General features: G+C 36.3%; 2 protein-coding genes across 10 annotated transcripts in view; both read right to left on the bottom strand.

Annotated features, from left to right (window-relative positions):
• The window catches only part of LOC306882909 (F-box and WD repeat domain-containing 11-A), a 28,093-nt gene extending 19,632 nt beyond the window's left edge, over positions 1–8,461 (bottom strand). Inside the window, exons 1-4 of one of the 4 annotated variants that reach the window (XM_079437906.1) lie at positions 8,231–8,308; positions 5,082–5,186; positions 3,293–3,361; positions 97–316 (exon numbers count right to left, since the gene is read on the bottom strand). In XM_079437906.1, the coding sequence (XP_079294032.1) occupies positions 97–316; positions 3,293–3,361; positions 5,082–5,186; positions 8,231–8,269 (433 nt within the window). In that variant the 5' untranslated portion in view covers positions 8,270–8,308. Of the gene's footprint in view, positions 1–96; positions 317–3,292; positions 3,362–5,081; positions 5,187–8,230 lie in introns of all 4 variants that reach the window. The other 3 variants (XM_079437903.1, XM_079437905.1, XM_079437904.1) reach the window with 3 other exon arrangements.
• Positions 8,462–11,950: 3,489 nt separating this feature from the next.
• LOC306883746 (eukaryotic peptide chain release factor subunit 1-like) lies at positions 11,951–23,799 on the bottom strand. 6 transcript variants are annotated; one of them, XR_013785380.1, is made up of 12 exons: positions 23,650–23,799; positions 22,985–23,078; positions 20,198–20,373; positions 19,233–19,372; positions 19,013–19,151; positions 17,597–17,787; positions 17,251–17,380; positions 15,671–15,844; positions 15,159–15,223; positions 12,827–12,850; positions 12,581–12,728; positions 11,951–12,480 (listed from the first exon to the last, which is right to left on the bottom strand). XR_013785380.1 is itself a non-coding variant. In XM_079439194.1 (11 exons), exons 2-11 carry the CDS (start codon positions 23,068–23,070, stop codon positions 12,398–12,400), a joined length of 1,332 nt encoding a protein of 443 aa, XP_079295320.1. In that variant the 5' UTR covers positions 23,071–23,078; positions 23,650–23,799; the 3' UTR covers positions 11,951–12,397. The 6 variants fall into 6 exon arrangements, 3 of the variants coding, with proteins under 3 accessions (XP_079295320.1, XP_079295321.1, XP_079295322.1); XR_013785381.1 differs by having other exon boundaries at positions 23,581–23,682; XR_013785382.1 differs by lacking the exon at positions 23,650–23,799 and having other exon boundaries at positions 22,985–23,183.

The following is a 23,799-nucleotide window of genomic DNA, read 5'->3' as shown; positions in this document are numbered from 1 at the left end:
GCTCACATTTCAGATTCTGCTAAAGCATGTATTGGAGTAGGAGGATTTGTTATAGCCAAGGCTTGAAGTACGTGTGCTTACATGCGAGTTAGTTACCTGGCAACGTGGTGATGAAGTCTCTCTGTAACATGGGTTTAAGGTACGAGTTTATATGGCCGTGCTGGTAGTGACACATGCGTGAGATCAGATGCTCCACAAACTCCACCTGATCCGATTCGGACCACTGATCAAACAGCTGGATGCACAGATCTTTCTCTTTCTCGAAGTTCCCCTGCGACATCCTCTTCCTCGAACCCGCTACTGAACCATTCCCGAACTGAATACACAGACGACAAGACATAAAATAGAAAAAAGACACATACTTATTAAAAATACATTTTATTGCAGCTAGTTCCCAAGGCAACATTTCTCATTTTAATTTAGTTTAGCTTCATGTACTAACTAAAATTGAAATAAAAAAAAATAAATATTAATAATAAATAATAATATGAACTACAGCCATATTAAAAAAACTAAATTAAAAGTTTAACTAAATTTAAAATGAGCATAAAATATAAAAAGATAATCTAACATATAATAAAAACTATAATAGTATCTCAATGATGCTGAAATAACACTGCTTCACACTTTAAACCAGAGTTTCTCATGTGGTCAGTCACATATTCAACAAATATATAATATCAGGGATTAATAACAGGAAAATGATATGCAATGGTTTTACTGTCTTGAAATTTCCAAACAATCAATGTCATTTTAAAAAGAAATACGTAACGCAACAAAACATCTCATGTAAGATGAACCATTTAACCCAACATGGCAGGGTCAAAGTCAACTAAAAGTAAAAAATAATTTAAATAATATTAACATTAGGTGAAAAAAGAAAAATTATTTCAGCTAGCTGCTTAATTTCTCATTTTCATTTAGTTTAATATGAAGTACTAAAATAGTTATAAAAAAAAAAAGCTAAAAAAATTTTTTAAAATGAAAATAATGAAAATGACAAAAACAACTAAATTAATAAATTTCAACTAAAATTAAAAATAAAACTAAATATGAAGATAAAAACTAAAATATCAAACTATTAATAGAAGCAATGATAGTAAAATAACACTGCTACTGGGTCAACTATTAAAACTAGTCATGTAAGCAGTAATTTATGCAAGGAATAACTGACGACGGGACGTTGAATTATTAGAAAAATAATATGCACACCCGAGGTGGTGATGCGGCCACGACACAAAGCGGCATCTCATCCAATGCCTCCGTTGCTAATTCCAAAACATCGTTTTAAACCTAGTAATGGAGACTTGAGCCGTTGATATCAGACTAATATAATGCAGTTAATACCGTTAATAACTAAGTTTTTAAAAAACTGGTTTTGGCTTATCGGAAGGACAATCACCAGACCCTTACTGGACCCCCTCTAGTTTGCCTACAGAGCAAACAGGTCTGTGGACGATGCAGTCAAAATGGGACTGCATTACACACTGCAACACCTAGACAGACGACGACGGACTTATGTGAGGATCCTGTTTGTGGACTTCAGCTCGGCCTTTAACAGTATCATTCCAGACCTCCTCCTGCCCAAACTAACTCAGCTCTCCGTCCCCACCTCTGTCTGTCAGTGGATCAACAGCTTCCTGACAGACAGGAAGCAGCTAGTGAGGCTGGGAAAATTCACATCCAGCACCCGCACCATCAGCACTGGAGCTCCTCAGGGCTGCGTACTCTTCCCATTGCTCTTCTCCCTCTACACCAACGACTGCACATCTAAAGACCCCTCTGTCAAGCTCCTGAAGTTCGCAGACGACACCACACTGATTGGCCTCATCCAGGATGGTGACGAGTCTGCTTACAGACAGGAGGTTAAGGAGCTAGCTGTCTGGTGCAGTCTTAACAACCTGGAGCTTAACACGCTCAAAACTGTGGAGATGATCGTGGACTTCAGGAGAAACCCCCCTGCACTCCCCCCACTCACCATCATGAACAGCACTGTGACTGCAGTGGAGTCATTCAGATTCCTGAGCAGCACCATCTCTCAGGACCTGAAGTTGGACACTCACATTGCCTCTATTGTGAAAAAGGCCCATCAGAGGTTGTACTTTCTTCGCCAGCTGAGGAAGTTCAACCTGCCCCAGGAGCTGCTGAAACAGTTCTACTCCTCCATCATTGAATCCATCCTCTGCACTTCAATAACTGTCTGGTTCAGCTCAGCTACCAAATCTGACCTCAGAAGACTACGGAGGGTCGTGCTGACTGCTGAGCGAATCATTGGTACAACCCTCCCCACTCTCCAAGAACTGTACTTATCCAGAGTGAGCAAAAGGACTAGTAAAATCACTCTGGACCCCTCACATCCAGCACACTCCCTCTTTGAACTGTTACCATCTGGTCGACGCTACAGAGCTCTGAGCACCAGAACAACCAGACACAGAAACAGTTTCTTCCCTCAGGCAATCCATCTCATGAACACTTGAACTCTTAACAATAAACATGAAACACAAAACACTATCATATTTTATTTTATTTTACACACTTATTACATTTCAAATTTGCACCTAACATACCTGTACATACTGAATTGTCTATTTTGTATATTGTGTTTGCGCTATTTAGCACATTGTCCATTTTTATATATTTGTACATTACGTTTTTTATTTTAATATTTAACTTACATTTTTTTATTTTATTTTTACTGTCTGTGTCCTGTCCTGTCACTGTCATTCTGTCGCACTGTGGAGCTACTGTCACTAAAACAAAATCCTCATATGTGCAAACATACCTGGCAATAAAGCTCATTCTGATTCTGATTCTCTCCGTGAGTCTGTGCGTCTCTCAATAGTGTTCGGCAGCAATGTCTCTGGTTATAGCGAAACTTTAAGTTAATTTTCTTCACAAACAGCGCCGTTGTTGTTACCTCGCTTATGAAAGTTATGTAGTTTTTAAGTTGTTAAACTATGCTACTGATAAAATCGTCAGAGTAGCGCTAACAACATTAGGGCTTATGTTAACGTGTGTGCAAACTGTCTGTGAGGGAGAGAGAGCGGGAGAGATAGAGCATGTGCTTTCTGTAAACAATAAATGTAATTTTTGTGGCAAAAACATGGACATGATCTGTCGTTTTCATCCTTTTGTTTGCTATATTTATTTGTTTGGCCAGTGTCGTTTTGTGTTTTGGTACTTTTGCTGTAAGGACCTTTGAAGTAACTCAAATCAATTGGCGAAGTGATATTGACATGTAATGTGGTCAAGAGCTGCCTGGAACTACGTTATCTCTCTTTTTCACACACACCTTGAACACTGTTGTCTTCTTTGGTGAGACGTCACCTGTGTTATTCTGTGACTCCATCATCGTCATGCTCTACAGAGAGACACACAAGAGAGAGTGACAGGTGTTACACATGTGTCTGACTGAAAGAAAGCTAAAGAATCAGTCCGAATGGTGCATTCTGGGTAAAACATTCCAAACTTGAGCAGTTTAACATGCACACAGAGAAGGCAAACACAAACAAACAGAATGAGCTCTCTCAAAAACTTCTAATGTGATGTCTGTGAAAACAAACTTTGAATCTTCTGTCAGTTCCATTGAAACTAACAAAAAGAACATATGTGGGAGGGGAGGAGCTTAAGGACCAGTGGGAGGAGTTTTAATTGGAATGGTTAAACCGTCTTAAATCACACAAAGGGTTAAAAACACACAAGTACATGTATGGGCACCTTTGACAAATCAAAAAGTGAAACACGAAGATGAAGACAGACCGATGAAACCTGATGTAAATACACACAGCCCACTCCTTAAAGACATGCACTGTGTCTTGAGTGAAATGTCTGAACATTTCTGTAGTAGAACAAATTATTCAAGTGAGTGTTTGTGCAGTGGGATCTTTTCTCTTCACTAATGTTCACTTTATTTTTGAGGTTTAGATGTCTTTAAATCAGCTGGTATTTTGGCGGATTTAATGGATGTATGAAGTCAGTTCTTCTCAAATTCACAAAAACCACATCAACTAGCAACATCATCCACTAACTACATTAACCACAAACAAACAATACTGATTGACTGTCTGTTTCATCTATGAGCTGCCAGCTGAATTCAAGAGTTTGGCAATAGAATGTCACAAAGAAAACGATGTCATTCGTAAATGTTGTATTTTTAGATATACTGAACTATCTACACTTTCTGGTAAAAATTGAATTAGAAATTTTGTTATAATTAATACTTCTCTCACTTCTTCTGCATTTCGGAGTTTATTTAATTTTATTTTTTTACTGAGGTCAACGCAATCCATTATGGGACTGGAATCATCACTACCAAAATAATGGAATTATTAATACTGTAAAAACAGTAACATTGTAAAATAACAGTTTTCTATGAGAATGCATTATAAAATGTAATTTATTCCTGTGATGTAAAGCTAAATTTTCAGCATCATTACTCCTGTCTTTAGTATCACATGATCCTTCAGAAATCACTCTAATATACTGATTTACTGCTCAAAATACATTATTATCAGTGAAAACAGTCATGCTTCATATTTTTTTAACAGCATTTGTTTGAAATATATTTTTTTGTAGAAATATGTCTTTACTGTCTCTTTCGATCAATTTAATGCATCCTTACTTTCTTGAAATAAAATGGACGTGACCAGGGACACTTAAGGACCGATTAAAATTATTATTAAACCGTTCTGTTTGATAAACTTTTAATGTATGTTTGTTGTCTCAATGGAAAAAGTTCATACATGAGATGGTGAGACTAAAGCAGACACAGACAGGCAAGCAGAAAGACAGAGAGAGAGAGAGAGAGAGAGAGAGAGAGCAAGTGTGAGACAGTGAAAGAGAGAGAGACAGAGAGAGAGGGAAACAGACAGCCGCTCTGCTCTTCAGCAGTTCCTCTTCTGTTTTCTCACAAAAAAAAAAAAAACAGGCTGAATTATAGAGACTGAATTACAGCTCAGCAAACTTAAGACATCTACGCATTTAATTCACATCTAGCCAAACACACAGACACACAACCAGTGCGCGAGACGGACAGACAGACAGACAGGAGGAGCAGAGAGGAGAGAATAGGAGAGCAGAACCTGGTTGTGGGCCCGGGAAGACGGGAGGCTCTGCAGGCATCTGAGAGCACACAGACTCTCTGCCACCGACGAACAACCCAGCCAGACAGAACGAGGCAAAGAACACTGTGTGAGAGAGAGAGAGAGAGAGAGAGACAAGGGAAAAACAGAATGGGAATATGCCATAAGAGAGAGAGAGCGGCAGGCCAAACAGATAGAGAAAAAGAAGGAAAGAGCAAACAAAGACCCACAAAAGAAAGTCAGAATGAAAATAATCAGTAAACCAAGGAGGAAAACAATGAAAGACAAAGAAAATAACAAACAATAGAAAGGACAAGACAGAAAGAATGAACATATGGAAAGAAAGAAGGAAAGAAAGCATGCAAATAATGGAAGTGACATGCGGGGTGGATCAAGTGAAACCGTGTGAGAAAAGAGAAGAGTCAGTGAGGAAAGTGAGGGGGAAAAAACAGTATTAGAGCAACAGTGAGCAACACACACACACACACACACACACTCCTGCAGACAGTGTTTTACACAGACCAAAAACACAATTATGAGTAGGCGGAGTGGAAAAGAGGGAGTGGCCTAATAAGCTCCTCCCTCTCTGTAGCTTATTAAAATATGAGCTAGTTAAGAGTATGGACATGTGAACAGACTTTACACACTCTGAGCTGTGCATGACACTCTCTGAAGTCAAATTTAAAGATGGTAAATTATTTATTTTTATACCATTTAAATTATTTTTATTTAAATTAATGCATCTAATAAAGATTTAATTATTTAAATTAATATTATTATTTACATTTATTAAAACATTAAGCTAGTTCGACAAAATTGGTCGTTTAAATCTTAAATTTAAAGATGGTAAATTATTTATTTTTTAAATAATTATTGTTTTGAAATTGGTTATGTTATGATTCGTTTTAATTAAACATTTTTTTTATTATTAGCCTACATTATTAGTAACTTTGATCCATTTATCAGCATACATATATAATATGAATTTAAATAAATTATGACTAATTTAAACTATTAATATTATTATTATTATTTAAATTTATTAAAACATTGAACTAATTTGTTAAAATTGGTTCACAAACCTAAAAATTAAAACTCATTATTGTAATGACACTGTAAAATCATTATTTACTCACCTTCAGGTTGTTTCAAACATGTATGCGTTTCTTATTTCAACATAACAGAAGATATTTTGAAGAATGTTGGTAGCCAAGCAGTTGCTGGTCCCCACTGACTTCTGAAGTATGGGAAAAATGGGGGCCAGAATCTCTTTGGTTACTCGCATTCTTCAAAATATCTTCGTTTGTGTCCAGCAGAAGAAAGAAATACAGGTTAGAACAACTTGAAGCTGAGTAAATTATGACAGAATTTTATTTGTGTGTAAACTAAATTCCTTTCCATTATAAGACGATTTGGCCATTTAATGTTTTACAATTTTACTAGACCTCACACAAATATTGAGCATTCATAAATCTGCATCCAAAACTAGTAATAAAAGAATAAACTCCAAATCCCATTCAAAACAAACCAGGCACTGTGTCTCCAGGCAGCTGGCCTTTAACAGAGAGGCTGTTGTTAAACTCAACCTAACATGACCCCAGATGAAGACTAGCATAATCATGACAGGTCTAGAGAGACTGAACTGGTTGCACCCTCTTGTGCATCCTTTACATTTGCATGACTTATTAGGGCACAGATGTGTAGAAATAATAGTGCATGTGACAATTTAGTAAATTTGAATAACATAAACATTACTAATTAGTCATTTAATATTTGTTTTTATGCAAAGTGGACAATAAGCATGAACAGACTCTGTAACACATGCATGTAGACAGTAATAATATAGCTAATAAACATGAAGAATGTGATAAATGAAGCACATAAACTGTATGTAATGATATATAAGTGGTATTAAATACATATAAGGCTGTTTACATAATGAATTAAAGGCATGTTGTGTAAGGTAAATGAAGAGCACACAGATTCTGTATATTTGGATATACTTAGATTCTCCAAGCAGCTATACATAAGCACATATGGACTGTATGTGATATATGAAATGCATATGTATTGTGAGATAGGAAGTGAATATAGAGAGTGAAAAATTAAGCATATATGATGTGTGACACATAGACGGTTTGAAGCACATATAGACTATCATGTGTGACCCTGGACCACAAAACCGGTCATAAGGCGCATATTTGTAGCAATAGCCAAAACTACATGGGTTAAAATTATTGATTTTTCTTTTATGCTAAAAATCATTAGGGTATTACGTAAAGATCATGTTCCATGAAGAGATTTTGTAAATTTCCTACCGTAAATATATCAAAACTTAATTTTTGATTAGTAACATGCATTGCTAAGAAATTCATTTGGACAACTTTAAAGGCGATTTTCTCAATATTTTGATTTTTATATTTCTCAAAATTGACTGGTTTTGTGGTCCAGGGTCACATATATGAAGAAAATAGATGAAATGAAAAGTAAATATATTTATAATTTGCATTAGATTTATCCAAAGTCTACATTTTATTTTAGACTGCATATGAAGCGTATATATATATATTAATAAATGAAGCTCATAAAGATATGAATAGAACGGCTGAGAAATTGTTTACATATTCATACAGACAATGCGATATATGAAACCCATATAAATAATTCAGTATCCTATATGAAGCGCGTATAGATTGTTTAATATATTTAACTCATATAGATTGTGATTTATGAAGCACTTACATGTTGTTTAATAATGAAAGGAGCACGGATTGTTTACAAAGCTCAAAAAAAAAAAAAAGTGTATGTGATTTATGAAGCGCATAGACTGCTTAATATATAACGTTAATCATGCATTAATATATGAATCACATATAGATCTGTGGCGCAGCGGTGCCGCAATGTTCGATCCTCCAGCGAACACAGACCATTCCTCGACATTCATACGCGATAAACTCCTCAAATCATGAGCGAAAAGTCGGTTTAACGACAAAACTGAAATCAATATTATAGCGCAACACGATAACAGCTGAATGCTTGATATGGATTCGGGCCGCCGCTGTGTTTTTATCCCGCGTTATACTGCATTACAACAATATAAACATCCACAGTAGCGCGAGCGCCACATATTCAGGCCGCTCCGCACGTACCATCAGCTCCAGGGTTTTGTCCTCCATGTCCGGATCCATGTTATTGTTGTTCTGGTTGAATCCAACCGTGAAAATGGAAACCCGTCGATGAACCCGAGCGAAGAGAGAAACAATACACGCCTACAAAACATAGAGCCACACCGACATTACAGCAGAATAAGAGCAGAATAAGAGTCCTATTCCACAGTGACACACTTAAAACAAGTGCACGTGTTTTCAATTCATTACAACGATGATGCATTGTTTATATAGTATTCATAATTTTGCTTTACATTTAAAAACGCAAACACTTGGAAATAGGATTAGATATGGTTAAATGTTCAGCAAAAATAAAAAATAAATTAATTAAACAATAGTATAAAATCGAAAATATACCATGAACATAATAATAGGAAAAACAATTCATTACAATTGCACAATTTAATTTTTGATAATCCATAAGCTCTAATAAATGAATAAGTGAAGTGACATACTGCCAAGTATAATGACCCATACTCGGAATCCGTGCTCTGCATTTAACCCATCCAACGTGCACACACACAGCAGTGAACGCACACACACGCACGCACGCACGCACACACACACACACACACCCATTTATGCTGTGGCACCTGGGGAGCAGTTGGGGGTTTGGGGGTTTGGTGCCTTGCTCAGTCGTGGTATTGAGGGTGGAGAGAGCGCTGGACATTCACTCCCCCCACCTACAATCCCTGCTGGCCCGAGACTCGAACCCACAACCTTTGGATTACGAGTCCGACTCTCTAACCATTAGTCAAGTCAAGTCAAGTCACCTTTATTTATATAGCGCTTTTTACAATGCAAATTGTGTCAAAGCACTGCACAATATCACAAAAGGAAAATAATGTGTCAATAATTTTAAATAGTGTCTTTGCAATAAGGTCGGCGATATCGCTGGAAATGAAGCGTCCCCAACTAAGCAAGCCAGAGGCGACAGCGGCAAGGAACCAAAACTCCATCGGTGATAGAATGGAGAAAAAACCTTGGGAGAAACCAGGCTCAGTCGGGGGGCCAATTCTCCTCTGGCCAACAAACCAGCAGTTCAGTTCCAAACTGCAGCAAGTCAGATTGAATGGGCTCAGCTGGTTCCAGTTGTCTTTTCCGATGGCTGTCTAAGTGGTGGGGTCCTCAATGGGGATCTGTCTCTGGCGTTCATCCAGGCGTTTGGCCTCTGCCTACGATCAGGGACACATACGTCATCTCCCGGCGCTGATCCTCCATCTCAGGTGTTCGGTCATCTCAGATCATGTAGTGGTTGGATCCAGACTGAAGTTCTGTAATTCCTGGCTACCACGGGATGTTAATCCCGTGGCAGAAACGTAGAGACAAGCAGAGACATGATTAGCGTAGCTGCTGTTCCATCTAAGCAAAAATAAATTGTTCAACCCAAGCTAAAGAATAATAATAATGTACATTTGATCAGATATAACTACAGTACAAGATTATAAAATGCATTATGTGTATGCTTGGCTAAAGAGATGTGTCTTTAATCTAGATTTAAACAGAGAGAGTGTGTCTGAACCCCGAACGTTATCAGGAAGGCTATTCCAGAGTTTGGGAGCCAAATGTGAAAAAGCTCTACCTCCTTTAGTGGACTTTGCTATCCTAGGTACTACCAAAAGTCCAGAGTTTTGCGACCTTAGAGAGCGGGTTGGATTGTAGCGTGGTAGAAGACAAGTTAGGTACGCAGGAGCTAAACCATTTAGGGCCTTATAGGCAAGTAATAATATTTTGTAAATGATACGGAACTTAATAGGTAGCCAGTGCAGAGACTGTAAAATTGGTGTAATATGATCATATTTTCTTGATCTGGTAAGAACTCTAGCCGCTGCATTTTGGACTATCTGTAGCTTGTTTATTGAAGATGCAGGACAACCACCTAACAGTGCATTACAATAGTCCAGTCTAGAGGTCATGAATGCATGGACTAGCTTTTCTGCATCAGAAACAGGTAGCATGTTTCGAAGCTTGGCAATGTTTCTAAGATGGAAGAATGCTGTTTTTGTAACATGGGAAATATGATTTTCAAAGGACAAATTGCTGTCTAATATAACACCCAGATTTTTTACTTTAGAGGACGTAACAGTGCATCCGTCTAGTTGCAAATTATAATCCACGAGATTCTGTGTACTGTTTTTTGGTCCAATAAGTAATATCTCTGTCTTGTCTGAATTTAATAGGAGGAAATTTTTGGTCATCCAATCTTTTACACTTTTTACACAATCTATTATCTTAGATAGTTGAGAAGTTTCATCTGGTCTTGTTGAGATATATAATTGAGTATCATCAGCATAACAATGAAAACTTATCCCGTGTTTTCTAATAATATTTCCAAGGGGCAACATGTAAATTGAAAATAGCAGAGGACCTAGGACAGATCCTTGTGGTACTCCATACTTTACTGGTGATAATTGAGATGACTCTCCATTTAAATGAACAAAGTGGTAACGATCGGACAGGTAGGATCTAAACCATCTTAAAGCCTGTCCTTGAATACCAATATAGTTTTGTAATCGATCTATGAGTATATTATGGTCTATAGTGTCAAACGCAGCACTAAGATCAAGTAATACTAGCAATGAGGTGCAGCCTTGATCTGAAGCAAGAAGCAAGTCATTTGTAATTTTAACAAGTGCAGTTTCTGTGCTATGGTGAGGCCTGAAACCTGACTGAAATTCTTCATAGAGATCATTAGGCCACGACTTCCCCATTTATAGTAATATATTACTCTTCTAAGAATACACATGCACAAATTTAGTTCACGATCGAAGTCGGACTTTGTTGTATCTGGTTTTGGGATTTATGCTGCTCAGTGGTCACGTGGTTCTGCAGTTCTATTTCAAAATGCAGACACCCTGATTGGTCAAACAGAGATGAGGGGCGGTTGTAGTGAAGCATGCTTTCAGTTGATTGGCTCCTTCTGCCGTTTGATCTTTCCCCATCAATAGAGAAAAAACAACAAATGAACCCACGGACCTCTTTACTAATAGTCCAATAGTCTTGCAAAAATAATTTATAACATTAATATTAATTGTTAGTTGAAGGGTCTAACAATTAAAAATAAATGTAAAAAAAAAATAAAAAATCACCATCATAAAAAAAAAAGTTTGTATTTTGCATTTTTTTCAAATCTTTATTACACTGTGTTTTAGATCAGAGGTTTTCAATCATGCGATGAACCCCCAAATGAGATTATCAGGGACCCTAACCCTACAATATAAAAGGCAAATATACATTTATATAAAAAAAAAATAATAATAATCTCAATTTATATTGTGAAAAATATTAGAAATGTCTGAAAAATATTTAAAAATTTGAAAGGGAAATCAGCTTCTTTTACGTTACATTTTAAAGTCTTTTTTAATCACTATAGTTATGTTAGATATGTTTCTTAGTCAAATTTTATTTTTTAATTGTATTTAAGTAAAATGTTTCTTTTTAATCAATATTTTTAGATATTTATTTTTCTCTAAACTCTCCACAGACCCCTGTCACTTTTGATTTTAAATACCTTTAAAAGCTCACATTGATTTGAAATTTTTTGTTTCTAATAAGTTTACTAATAATCATCATTATATTTCTTAACTGGTGTGTTAAAAAAAGTTTTTGCTATAGTGTTCTAGCACAAAATAAGGCTGAAATAAAACCCATTTTTTGAGAATATACAGAACACACATCAGTAAAACACCAACAGAAGGTAGCTTACATTAGAATTTTCAAATTTATTTTGTTTTCCCCTATTCATTACAGAAACCCATGTAAAAAAATACCACACTGTCATAAAATACAGCAGCAGCAATTGCCAATAATAATAATAATAAAAAAACTAAAGGAAGAAAACTAGATGTGGATTTATGGTGGAAAAATTTGGGAGGGGAAGAGCAGGGAACAGAGAATAAAACAAAAAAATAAAATAAACGAGTTGAAACAGTCAGAAGGTTCCTGTCACTTTAATTCAAAAAGGGGAAGAGAATAAACTCTAAAAACTGGGCTGTTTAATTATTCATGAACGGTTCTGTCCTTCATTTGAAGGACAGATGACACACTTCTCAAACTGTGTGTTTTTGAGTATTTGGTAAGAAATAACTTTTTTTTCCCCCATGATTCCTCAAATCTTCATTGATTTCTCTCTAGGTCAGTCTTGACTACCTAGTAGTCATCCAAATCAAAAAACTCCTCATCTTCTCCCAGGTATTCCATCCCCTGGAAATCCACTCGGTACCGCAAAATACCTAATAGAGAGACATATTTGGTAAGAAATAAACAGTAATATACGGTTCTATATCAACAACTTTTCATTGATGAACAAATCCAGATTCAGCATCTTCTCACCTCCGATTCCTCCGAAACCCTTGACGAACTGAGATCCCTCCTGACTTTTATCCGTCACGATCTCCAGAGTCGCTCCAAACTTCTTATAGCTGTTGGCGAACCACTCCAGCAGCGGCATGCACTCGATGAGCTCGTGTTCCTGACCCGTCTGAGCCGCACAACAACACAACAAACACACCATCAAACATTAAACCTGTCAGGGCTGTCAAATGTGTAAAAGTGTTATGATAATGCACTGCAAATTACTGCATATCTTCATTGGTGGCTCTTCTTTACACATGTAGAAAGAAAGGGGGAAAAAAACAACTGTTTCATCATCAAGCAACCAGTGCATTGCTTGACACTCACTGAAGTCATTAAATCATAAAAATGTAAAATAAAAAACAATATTCTGGTGTGAAAAAGTGTTGGCCCCCTTCCTGATTTTTTATTTTTTTGCATGTTTGTCACACTTTAATGTTTCAGATCAAACTAATTTAAATATTAATCAAAGATAACACAAGTAAACACAACATGCAGTTTTTGAATGAAGTTTTTTATTATGAAGGGAAAACAAAATCCAAACCCACATGGCCCTGTGTGAAAAAAGTGCTTGCCCCCTAAACCTAATAACTGGTTGGGCCACCCTTAGCAGCAACAACTGCAATCAAGCGTTTGCGATAACTTGCAATGAGTCTGTTACAGCGCTGTGGAGGAATTTTGGCCACTCATCTTGGCAGAATTGTTGTAATTCAGCCACATTGGAGGGTTTTCGAGCATGAACTGCCTTTTTAAGGTCATGCCACAGCATCTCAATAGGATTCAGGTCAGGACTTTGACTAGGCCACTCCAAAGTCTTCATTTTGTTTTTCTTCAGCCATTCAGAGGTCGATTTACTGGTGTGTTTTGGATCATTGTCCTGCTGCAGAACCCAAGTTCGCTTCAGCTTGAGGTCACGAACAGATGGCCGGACCTTGTCCTTCAGGATTTTTTGGTAGACAGCTGAATTCATGGTTCCATTTATCACAGCAAGTCTTCCAGGTCCTGAAGCAGCAAAACAGCCCCAGACCATCACACTACCACCACCATATTTTACTGTTGGTATGATGTTCTTTCTCTGAAATGCTGTTACTTTTACGTCAGATGTAATGGGACACACACCTTCCAAAAAGTTCAACTTTTGTCTCGTCAGTCCACAGAGTATTTTCCCAAAAGTCTTGGGGATCATCAAGATGTTTTCTGGAAAAACTGAGACGAGCCTTTATGTTGTTTTGCTCAGCAGCGGTTTTCGTCTTGGAACTCTGCCATGCAGGCCATTTTTGTCCAGTCTCTTTCTTATGGTGGAGTCATGAACACTGACCTTAACTGAGGCAAGTGAGGCCTGCAGTTCTTTAGATGTTGTTGTGGGGTCTTTTGTGACCTCTTGGATGAGTCGTTGCTGCGCTCTTGGGGTAATTTTGGTCGGCCGGCCACTCCTGGGAAGGTTCACCACTGTTCCACGTTTTCTCCATTTGTGGATAATGACTCTCACTGTGGTTCGCTGGAGTCCCAAAGCTTTAGAAATGGCTTTATAACCTTTTCCAGACTGACAGATCTCAATTACTTTCTTTCTCATTTGTTCCTGAATTTCTTTGGATCTCAACATGATGTGTAGCTTTTGAGGATCTTTTGGTCTACTTCACTTTGTCAGGCAGGTCCTATTTAAGTGATTTCTTGATTGTGAACAGGTGTGACAGTAATCAGGCCTGGGTGTGGCTAGAGAAACTGAACCCAGGTGTGATAAACCACAATTATGTTTTAACTTTGATTAATATTTAAATTTGTTTGATGATCTGAAACATTAAAGTGTGACAAACATGTAAAAAAAATTAAAAAATCAAGAAGGGGGCCAACACTTTTTCACACCACTGTAAATAATAAAAATATATAAATTATTGAAATACAAACTTTTAATTTCAAGGGGACTTCAAGAAAATATTTTATATAAAAGGGGTTCAGCTGACAGAAAAATTTGGTAAAATTTGCCATTTCCAGTAAAGAATAGAAATTCCTTATTATCTTTGACTCATCAGTTTTACTTAAATAGCACCAAATGTAAAAAATAGTAACAAAGACTCAATCCAGTTATTCTAATCAAATCTACATATGCAGTAGAAGAGCCAAATTTGTAAAGATGAAATTAAATTAAATAAACAATTTAGATGAAACAAATTAGAAATGTTGTCTTGGGAACCATCTGAAATAAAAGCTGAAGCACTAAAATAAACACAACCCCCCCAAAAAAAACCTACGAACCAAAGAAAATAATATAGGTACTTAATTAATAATACATAGAAAATAAATGAGAACTAAGAACTAAAACTGAAATATATCAAATAAATAAAAAAATAAATCTTAAATGGTAATATTTTTAAAAATAATAATAATAAAGAGGCCAAAAACAACAAAATTACTAAAAATTTAACTTTTTGTTAAAAAGTGAATCTAAAAATAACATTTAAAATATGAATAAAAACTATAAAAGTAATGGCAAAAATAACGTTTAATAGTTTGTTTTCCCAGCGCAGACAACCTTTGGCACAGATACACACACACACACCTCTTTGTCTATGAAGTGCGATTTGTCCTTCTCTTGTTCTGGGGTCAAATAAATGACTTTCTCATCTGAAACACACAGCAGTGAGAAGACATTACAGAAGCACTTCCGCTCAACACAATCTAATCTCTTACTATCTGTTGAAGCAACAACCCACAGTAAAAACAAACACTGTGAATGTAAGGAAGTGCGTTTGCATTCCTTTAACACTCCTGCTTACACCGAACACAGAGCCAGAAGGCAAAATAATCTGTAGTAAATAGAGAATAGTATCGCTCAATATATATATATATATATAGCTGTTACTATATTGTCACTGGAACACTGGATTGACCAATCAGAAGACAGGAACAGTCTTTATATAATAATTTGTGATGTGATTTAATTAGATTTCATTATTTCAAATAGAAACAGACCTTTCCATATTTTAATTTCTGATGTGATTTAATTAAATTGAATTATTTTATTATAAAATTGGAAATAAGAATGAAAGTGTCCATGTTATGTCTCTGTACCGTTCTCGGAGCCGTTGACCTCTGCCCCGTGCAATCTCAGGACATATCTCATCGTCTCCAAGTTTTCATAGACAATGAGAGTTTCAGCGGCTCCCATTTCCAGCGCCTTCAGTGTGTCCTCCACACCAAAACAATACTTCCCTGTGTCCTGACTGATCTCATCGAAGTATCGCCCTGAGACACAGAGCACAGTTATTAACCTTCAGCTCCGTTTAGGTTAGCAAGCTAGTCAAACCTTTGATTTAGTGTCAAAATAGTGTTTTCTATGTGAATATATAATTCCTGTGATGCAAAGCTGTATTTTCAGCATCATTACTCCAGTCTTCAGTGTCACATGATCCTTCAGAAATCATTCTAACATGCTGTATTTTTGATCAAATGAAAGTAGCCTTTTGACTAGTAACATAAATACAGTATAAGGGTTCTTCAGGGTCAAAAAAGGTCTTCGGTGGTGGCTGACGGTCATCCACACACAAAGTACCCTCCCCACGTGATCTGCGAACCCAATACTGACCATAACTAAAATAAATGCAAAGAAACAGTTTGTGATTTTTAATTATATTCATTCATGAAAGAAAAAACAGCCACTGTCAGGGAATATAATAAAACCGGCTTTTGTATTTTTGTAAGATATGATCCTTCTTTGCTAGACCTCAAAATTATAATTACAATTATATCAATATTGAAAAAGTATTTAAATGTAGCATTAAAAAGTTTGTATTTAACTAGTAGTCTAATTTTCTACCATCCATCTGAATAAAATCAGCAGCTGGCTAACAAATAGCTTTGTGGCTGGTTTCACCTCACTCAGTCTAAAGTAAATGATTTTAACTACACATTGTCAAATAAATAACCTGAGGCTACTGTGGATTATTAAGGCTAAATATTGTATTATTATTATTAAGGTTAAGTCTTTTTTCTTTTACTGAAAGTGTGTTTTATGTTAGTTGCATGTGCGTAATTGCTTGTCAGAGAAGATAAAGATACTTTTATCTCTCTGCTCTCTCTCCCTCAGTTTACATGCGCGCTATCACAAGCGCAGAAGTCATTTACATAACTCATAAATCACACAAACCGATCAAATACGGCTTTGGCGGGACCAAAATTAGTTCTGGTGGCCGCCAAAAAATGTTCAATGTAGGAAAAACCCTGAGTATGTATTGAAATGTACTAATGTATCATTACATGGATTTGGTCAATGTAAAATTTGGTTTAACAATAGGCAATAAAAAGATTGTTTTATGGTTGTTATTAAATATAATAACCATAAAAAAGGACCTAATGCATAATGCAGGACTTTTAATTATAAACAAGCCCAAAATAAACTGGGACTCTTATTTTGAAATGTCTGTTCTGTTGCTACAATATGCACTCTTCCAACCATCAATAACATATGTATAAGATTAAACATATAAGATATTACATTTGATGACTCTCAGGGGTTTGCATGTGCAAAACTTTGTCCGTGTTGCTTATTAGTTGTGAGGTTATAGAATGATTTCTGAATGCAGAATTAGACTGTGGTCTTGTTAGAGATTCATAAGATACAGAATTGTATCTTTGTGAGAATCAATATTTACCTATTAATTTTTTCTCCTGTATGAATTTGACATTGGACAGGACCTCAGCGGACAGTTCGATGGCCTGATTGAAGCCGTTTTCTCCTCCATAAGAGATGTCGACCAGCTTCAACACTTTCGCCTGTAACCTCTGCAACCAATCAGAGACAACAAACTGATGTTAGAAAGACCGACTTCAGCCAACCACAAACAAACTGCGATTAGGTCACATCCAACGATAAACTAAGTAAAGAAAAACATAGTTCTCTTAATATTTCTACATATTAGTCTTAACTATGACTTCAGAGAAAGTGAATTCAACTAATCAGAGACCAACAACTACCAACCAATCTGCTTTCTCTCTTACCGGGTCGAACATGTCTGATTGGCTGAGCTCTGTTTTGAAATCTGCGGATCCAGCCAGCACCAGTCCAGCCACGTTGATTTTATCATTGGACACGAAGAGCTGCACGGAAGTCTCTGCCACCTTCCTCACGTAATTATGTCTCTTCTCCATCCTTAACCGAGCGAAACGCAGCGCGGACTGACCTCCTCTTCCTGAGAGAGAAAATCATCATATATTTATATATATGGATTTAATTCTATAAAATAATATTCTATTGAGTAAAGATGACACTGAATTTCATTTTAGCCATATAGGCCAGTACCAATTTCAATATCCATGCATTTATTCTAAACTTTAAAGGGTAATAATTAGAAAAAAGCTAAATTTAAAATGTTTATGCAAGAAGTAAAATAAAGTCTCTAGTTTAAAATAATTCTAAATAAATTTATTTAGTTTTTCACTAAATAAAAGGGTAATATGTAATTATTTTAATTCATATACAACAATGTAATAATCAGCCATATTCAACTACAGAAAATGTTTACCAAAACATGTTATTATATGAAAAATGAGTAATGATGCAAATGAACCAAGTCAAAATTTGGAATCAGTTAACTGAAATGAATGTGGGTTTAATCCCATAAAATAACCAGAGAAAACCTGGGTAAAGATGACGCTGTTACTGAACAACATGGTTAAAATAAAACTCAATTTCAATATTTATGTGTTTATTCTAAAATTAAAAGAGTAACCATTTAAAAAAAAAAAAAAGAAGTTTGCAAGAAAGAAAATATAGTATGATCTAGTTTAGACATGTTTTTCAAAATAAGTGTTTGTTTATTGTTAAACAAAAGGATAATATTTAACCATTTTAACGTATAAACAAATATAACATTAATAATGCATTTAATTCTACAAATTGGCATTCAAGAAACCAAGACTGGAGAAAACTGGGGAAAGACGACACTGTTACTGGACTTCATTGATAAAAATGATAAAACGTCAATATGCATTTAATTCAAAGGGAAAAAACAAACAAGGTTAAAAATATCTAGTTTTAAAAATCAAGGCAATTTTGCAAAAAATAAACACATAAGAGAATAATACACAATCATTTTAATTTATATACACCAATGTTACATAATAATTAGCACTGTTTAACTACAGATAATTTTACTTATTTTATTATTTTAAAAATTAGCGATGAGTGATGCAAATTAATTATTAAGTGAGAGTTTAGAATCAAATGAATCATGCTTTACCAACTCTAACACGGATTTGCTGCTAATTTCTCAAGAGACGGATGAATTATGAAACTAGTTTAATGACATAATCCTTAGGAAACGTGATGGATAAATACCAAGTACACTGTAACCATCTTGGTTTTCTATGAGCTCTCGACACAGCTGTCAGATCAAAGTGTTATGCTGTGCTTACCGTGTTTTTTGGGCAGGTCCACAGTGAATTTGTGCAGCACTTCTCTGGTGTTTCCCTGTAGAGTCCCGAACAGAGCTCCACTACCATCAATGACTATGAATCCAAACTTACTGTCGTCTGACAATAACGCCGTCAGAGCCTAGAGAAAGACAGGCGATTATACAGCATCTCAAGTATAATGAGCTTCATGAAACAGGCTTTATTTGGACTGTGATTGTACCTCGGTGTGGAACTTGTTATCACAGAGGTACAGAGAGGTGTTGATGGGTTTGAACGGCTCAAAGTCAATGTTGACTTTCTTCTCTTTGCCTTCTTCTGTCACTATGGTGCCGCAGTAAACCACCAGACCGTTATGGGGCACTGCAAACACACACCAAAACAGGATGAAACTCCAGCTGTATATTTGCTAAAGTCTGACGATCAACTATAAGAGTGTGAACTCTGGATGTGGTTGACATGAACAAACAAGAAATACTGGAGTAAAAACAATACTTCAACATGCAACGGTGCGTGAAACCCATTTTACTTCCGTACCGTGACATATTTCCAGTTGAAACTAAATATTTAATGCGATAAAAGTCAGTGCAGGACAGGAATTGATCAGATCGTACTCAAATCTATCATTTTTGTTATTACTGCTGTAGACTTTAATGCATTAACTGATATTAAACTATTGTGTTGTGTTTACTTGTGTTATCTTTGATTAATATTTAAATTTGTTTGATGATCTGAAACATTAAAGTGTGACAAACATGCAAAAAAATTTTAAATCAGGAAGGGGGCCAACACTTTTTCACACCACTGTAATTGTCTATTGGTTACTTTGAATTTCCTGTCTATGTGCCATGACGTCAGCCAAAAAGGTACACAAAGCTACTTTTTAAACAGACAAACTTATCTAGAAATGGATTTAGAAAGTACAAATTGTCTATTTGGAGGATCATAATGACTTCATATAACTTTTAACAAAAAAAGCACCAATTTCCATCATAAATATTTTAAGTATGCATTAGCCCTCATTTAATTTTTCTTAGAAAGCACAATGCTAGGGCCTTTTACTTTCATAAATCTCATATGATCAAATAAATTGACTCAGTGTGTGAGTGGTCAAACACAGGCTTTTGTCTCAAATGGCCTTCTTAAAAATGCAGGTGTGTTCAGTTGTGGAGCTAAAGACACACACACCTTTGTTGTAGAGTTTGAGTCTCTGCTGGACTGAAGTAATGGCTCCCAGCACTGACAGCCGGTTCACTCGACTCTTGATGTTTGACGCTGTACCAAACTCATCCGCTAACATCTTGGCCACTCTGGAGATCTGATCTTTAGGAGGAATAATGAGCGAGATCATGCTGGTCCCATTACTGACAGAGAAAAACAAACACCAATGTTATTAATTTACAATTATGAATTTGGCATATGCTTTTATTCTAAACGACTTGCATTGCAGTCCAGGAACACATTCTATATCAGTACATGCATTCCCTGGGACTCAAACCCTTGAACATGACCGTTTCGAGTGACATTATCTACTGGTTGAGACATAGGAATTGATATTCAGCTTGATAAAACCATCAAACTGACAAATGACTGACAATAAACCAAATTACAGAAAGAAAAATGTCCAAAATAAAGCAAGCTGTTACTAGAAGCAACCTTTTAAGGCAGGATCCTAACTCAGAAGGTGACTGATTTAGTACACTACATAGTCACCAATACTTAATTTGCATAACAACAGAAACATTATGTTCAATTTTGATCAGTACAATTATGTATTAAGTACTTTATAACTGAAAAAAGTGCAGAAATGATTTTCACTGCTAGTCAATTTCACAAATAATAACAAAGTATCATAAACGTATAATATTTAAGTAAAAAAATGAAAATTCCAACATTAAGTTATCATTTGAACACAACTTTACTTCTGTAATGTGACATTTACAGATGAAATGTTTTCAATGAGATAAAAGGACATGAATAGACCAGCTCTTTCTCAAATCTTTCACTATTTGCCATTACGTTACAGTCTTGACTTCTTAATTACTACTTTTTGTGTGTAATAAGTGCATTAACAAACTGGGGAAAATATGGTGTTGCTTCTACTTTCCATTGGTGAAATTTCATTTAGAAATTTATAGTAAAGTATATACATAGCAAATAATTGGTTTAAAGGTAACACGTCCCAATTTGGTGTCCGCATCACATTAAATTCACAAAAGGGATTTTATATACATAGCAAGAATATCAAATGCAATTAAAGCGTCTACTTTAATGTCTTTTGATGCCATCTAATGATTCTCGATCTAAATATGCCTGATATGTTTCTGTTATATGATCTATTGTTACACTGAATGACATTTTAGTTGGCGCCTTCTGTAAATCATGGTACGGCTGTATAATAGTCATTATTTTTGCTCAGAAAAGAAATAAAATTAAACAAGACGCATTCAAATGTACAAAAAAATATTAAAAAACAAAGCTGTATTACACCTTTATTGTTTTGATGCTTAAAAACCACTATCTGTCCTTGGCCCAATTACAAAGAATCAGCAAGTAACGCATTGGATTAAAGGTGAAACTTAAATAGAAAGAGTGAAATGGTATTTTCTTGTAAAACATACTCCAATAATCTGTTTTACTTACAAAAAAAACACACCTGTTTGTTTGCATTCTTAGATTTTTCATCACAGTGCATTCTAGCATTGCCTTCTCTGTATTTTACAAATCAACTATCGGATGTATGATGCCTTATAATGGTGCCTATAATGGCAGCTCACTAGTTATTAGAACAGAAGAGAAGAGAGTCACAAAGGGGTCAAACATCTCAGTATTATCAGATGACAAAAGTGGCATTTCCAGAGTTACAATTACACAAACTGCTGCTAAACTCTGGGTTTACACCATCCACACTGAGCTGTGAGGAGTTATCAGGGTCACGCTGGTGCCAAAACACAGAGACAGACCAACACGCTCTGCTTTATTTACACACACACACACGTGGCGTGAAGGTCAGCGGCACGCAAGCATGAAAACAAAGTTTCAGTTTCTGATGTGGGATTCGACATGACTTCATGTGCCTGTGAGCATTACTTACTCTTATCACATGTGCACATACACAGAAGTTACCCTTGAGTGAAGGTCTGCATTGTTGTGACGTTCAACATAACTACCTGTCAGAATGAAAGCCATGCCGATGACGCATTTACACGCTCTCTCAGCGGTTCTTCTTCAAATAGACCCATGTACACTTGCTTTAGGTCTAAAGTATCTGACAGCATCATGAGAGCTGCCCGGCCCTGCAGCTGGATTAACCTGTCATTACAACGGTTTACCAAGGCAGGAATCACTATTACTATTGCTCATACTTAAACATTAGGGATTAGGAAGAAAAGCACATTAAATGTAACTCTGTGTGTGTGTGCATGTCTTTAACCCTTCTGCTCCAGATATGAATTACATGATGTGACCCTGGAGCACAAAACCAGTAGCTCAGGTATATTTACATTATATGGGTCTAAATGATCAAGTTTTCTTTTATGCAAATTACTTCTTTTAAGTAAATATGATGTTCCATGAAGATATTCAGTAAATTTCCAACCGTAAACATATCAAAACTTCATTTTTGTACATCATTTGGACTTTAAAAGCGATTTTCTTAATATTTTAATTTTTTTGCACCCTCAGATTCCTGATTTTCAAATATTGTCCTATTCTAACAAACCATTGGAATGCATAATTTCAATAAAAAAAAAGACCCATATGACTGGTTTTGTGGTCACATATACAAAATGTAACTGTATAAAACGTATTTTTTATAAATACATGAGTTGACACATAATAAATTAATCTTCGTGGGGTTTGAAACTATAACCTTTGAGTTCCCAGTCCATGTGTCAACCACTAAACTAACGCACCATGAAAACACTTATTATTCTGTTTATGTTCAAACGCTTGCACACAAACTCTCTCTCTCACCCTCTCGCCGCTTCCAGACTCTTGATGAGTTTCTTGATCTTCCAGATCTCCACATTTCTATCCGCCGCGCTCGGATCATCTGCCATCTTCAGTCCTACAACAGCGGAAAGAAAGCGCCGTTAATACCGGTGTTACGGTGTAACTGGTTTCCGTGTTATCCGGTGACCAACTTCCTGGTTCAGGTCCTTCGCTCCAGATGTGATGGACGACCGCAGCAGATTCGCCGATTCTGAAAGCGTGATATTAAGCTGTCTAATAACACCTGCTCAAGATTTTGGTATTCTTGCAATGATTACAAATTAATGGTATGATCGCCCGTAGCGGCTGTAGGATTATGATTTGATCATACGATCAGTCACAGCGAATCCCTTTCATGTAAACACTGTTATTGCACCGGGACCGACGTCACCTGAGCGCGCGCCGGGGATCGGTGACTTAACCCTCTGCGCTCTCCAAGGCCGCACTAACTAAAAGTACCACAAACTACCATGGTATCGCACTAATTTCTGACACGTGACGTTACCCCGGAGGTGTTATTGTATTCTTTAAAATAAGTTACCGTATAAACAGTATGGTACACGTCGAAGAAGACTAACCGAGTACTCCAGATCCTCTTTAAAAGCCCATATAAACCTGTATGTAACACATTTTTCCACAGTAAATACCTGACTGTCTCTCTCCGGTCCGCCGGTTTCTCTGTCCGTCTCTTCCGCCGGTTCCTGCGGAAACACGTGGGAGGAGGAGCTTCAGCGCGTTCACTTCCTAGTTACCTGCCTAGAAACCATCGGGCGCCACGTGAGTGCAGTGTGTTTCCT

This window comes from Barbus barbus, assembly GCF_936440315.1.
Source record: "Barbus barbus genome assembly, chromosome: 17".
Lineage (NCBI taxonomy): Eukaryota > Metazoa > Chordata > Actinopteri > Cypriniformes > Cyprinidae > Barbus > Barbus barbus.
The sequence above is the reverse complement of the archived record's forward strand: the minus strand, read 5'-3'. Positions and strand labels throughout refer to the sequence as shown.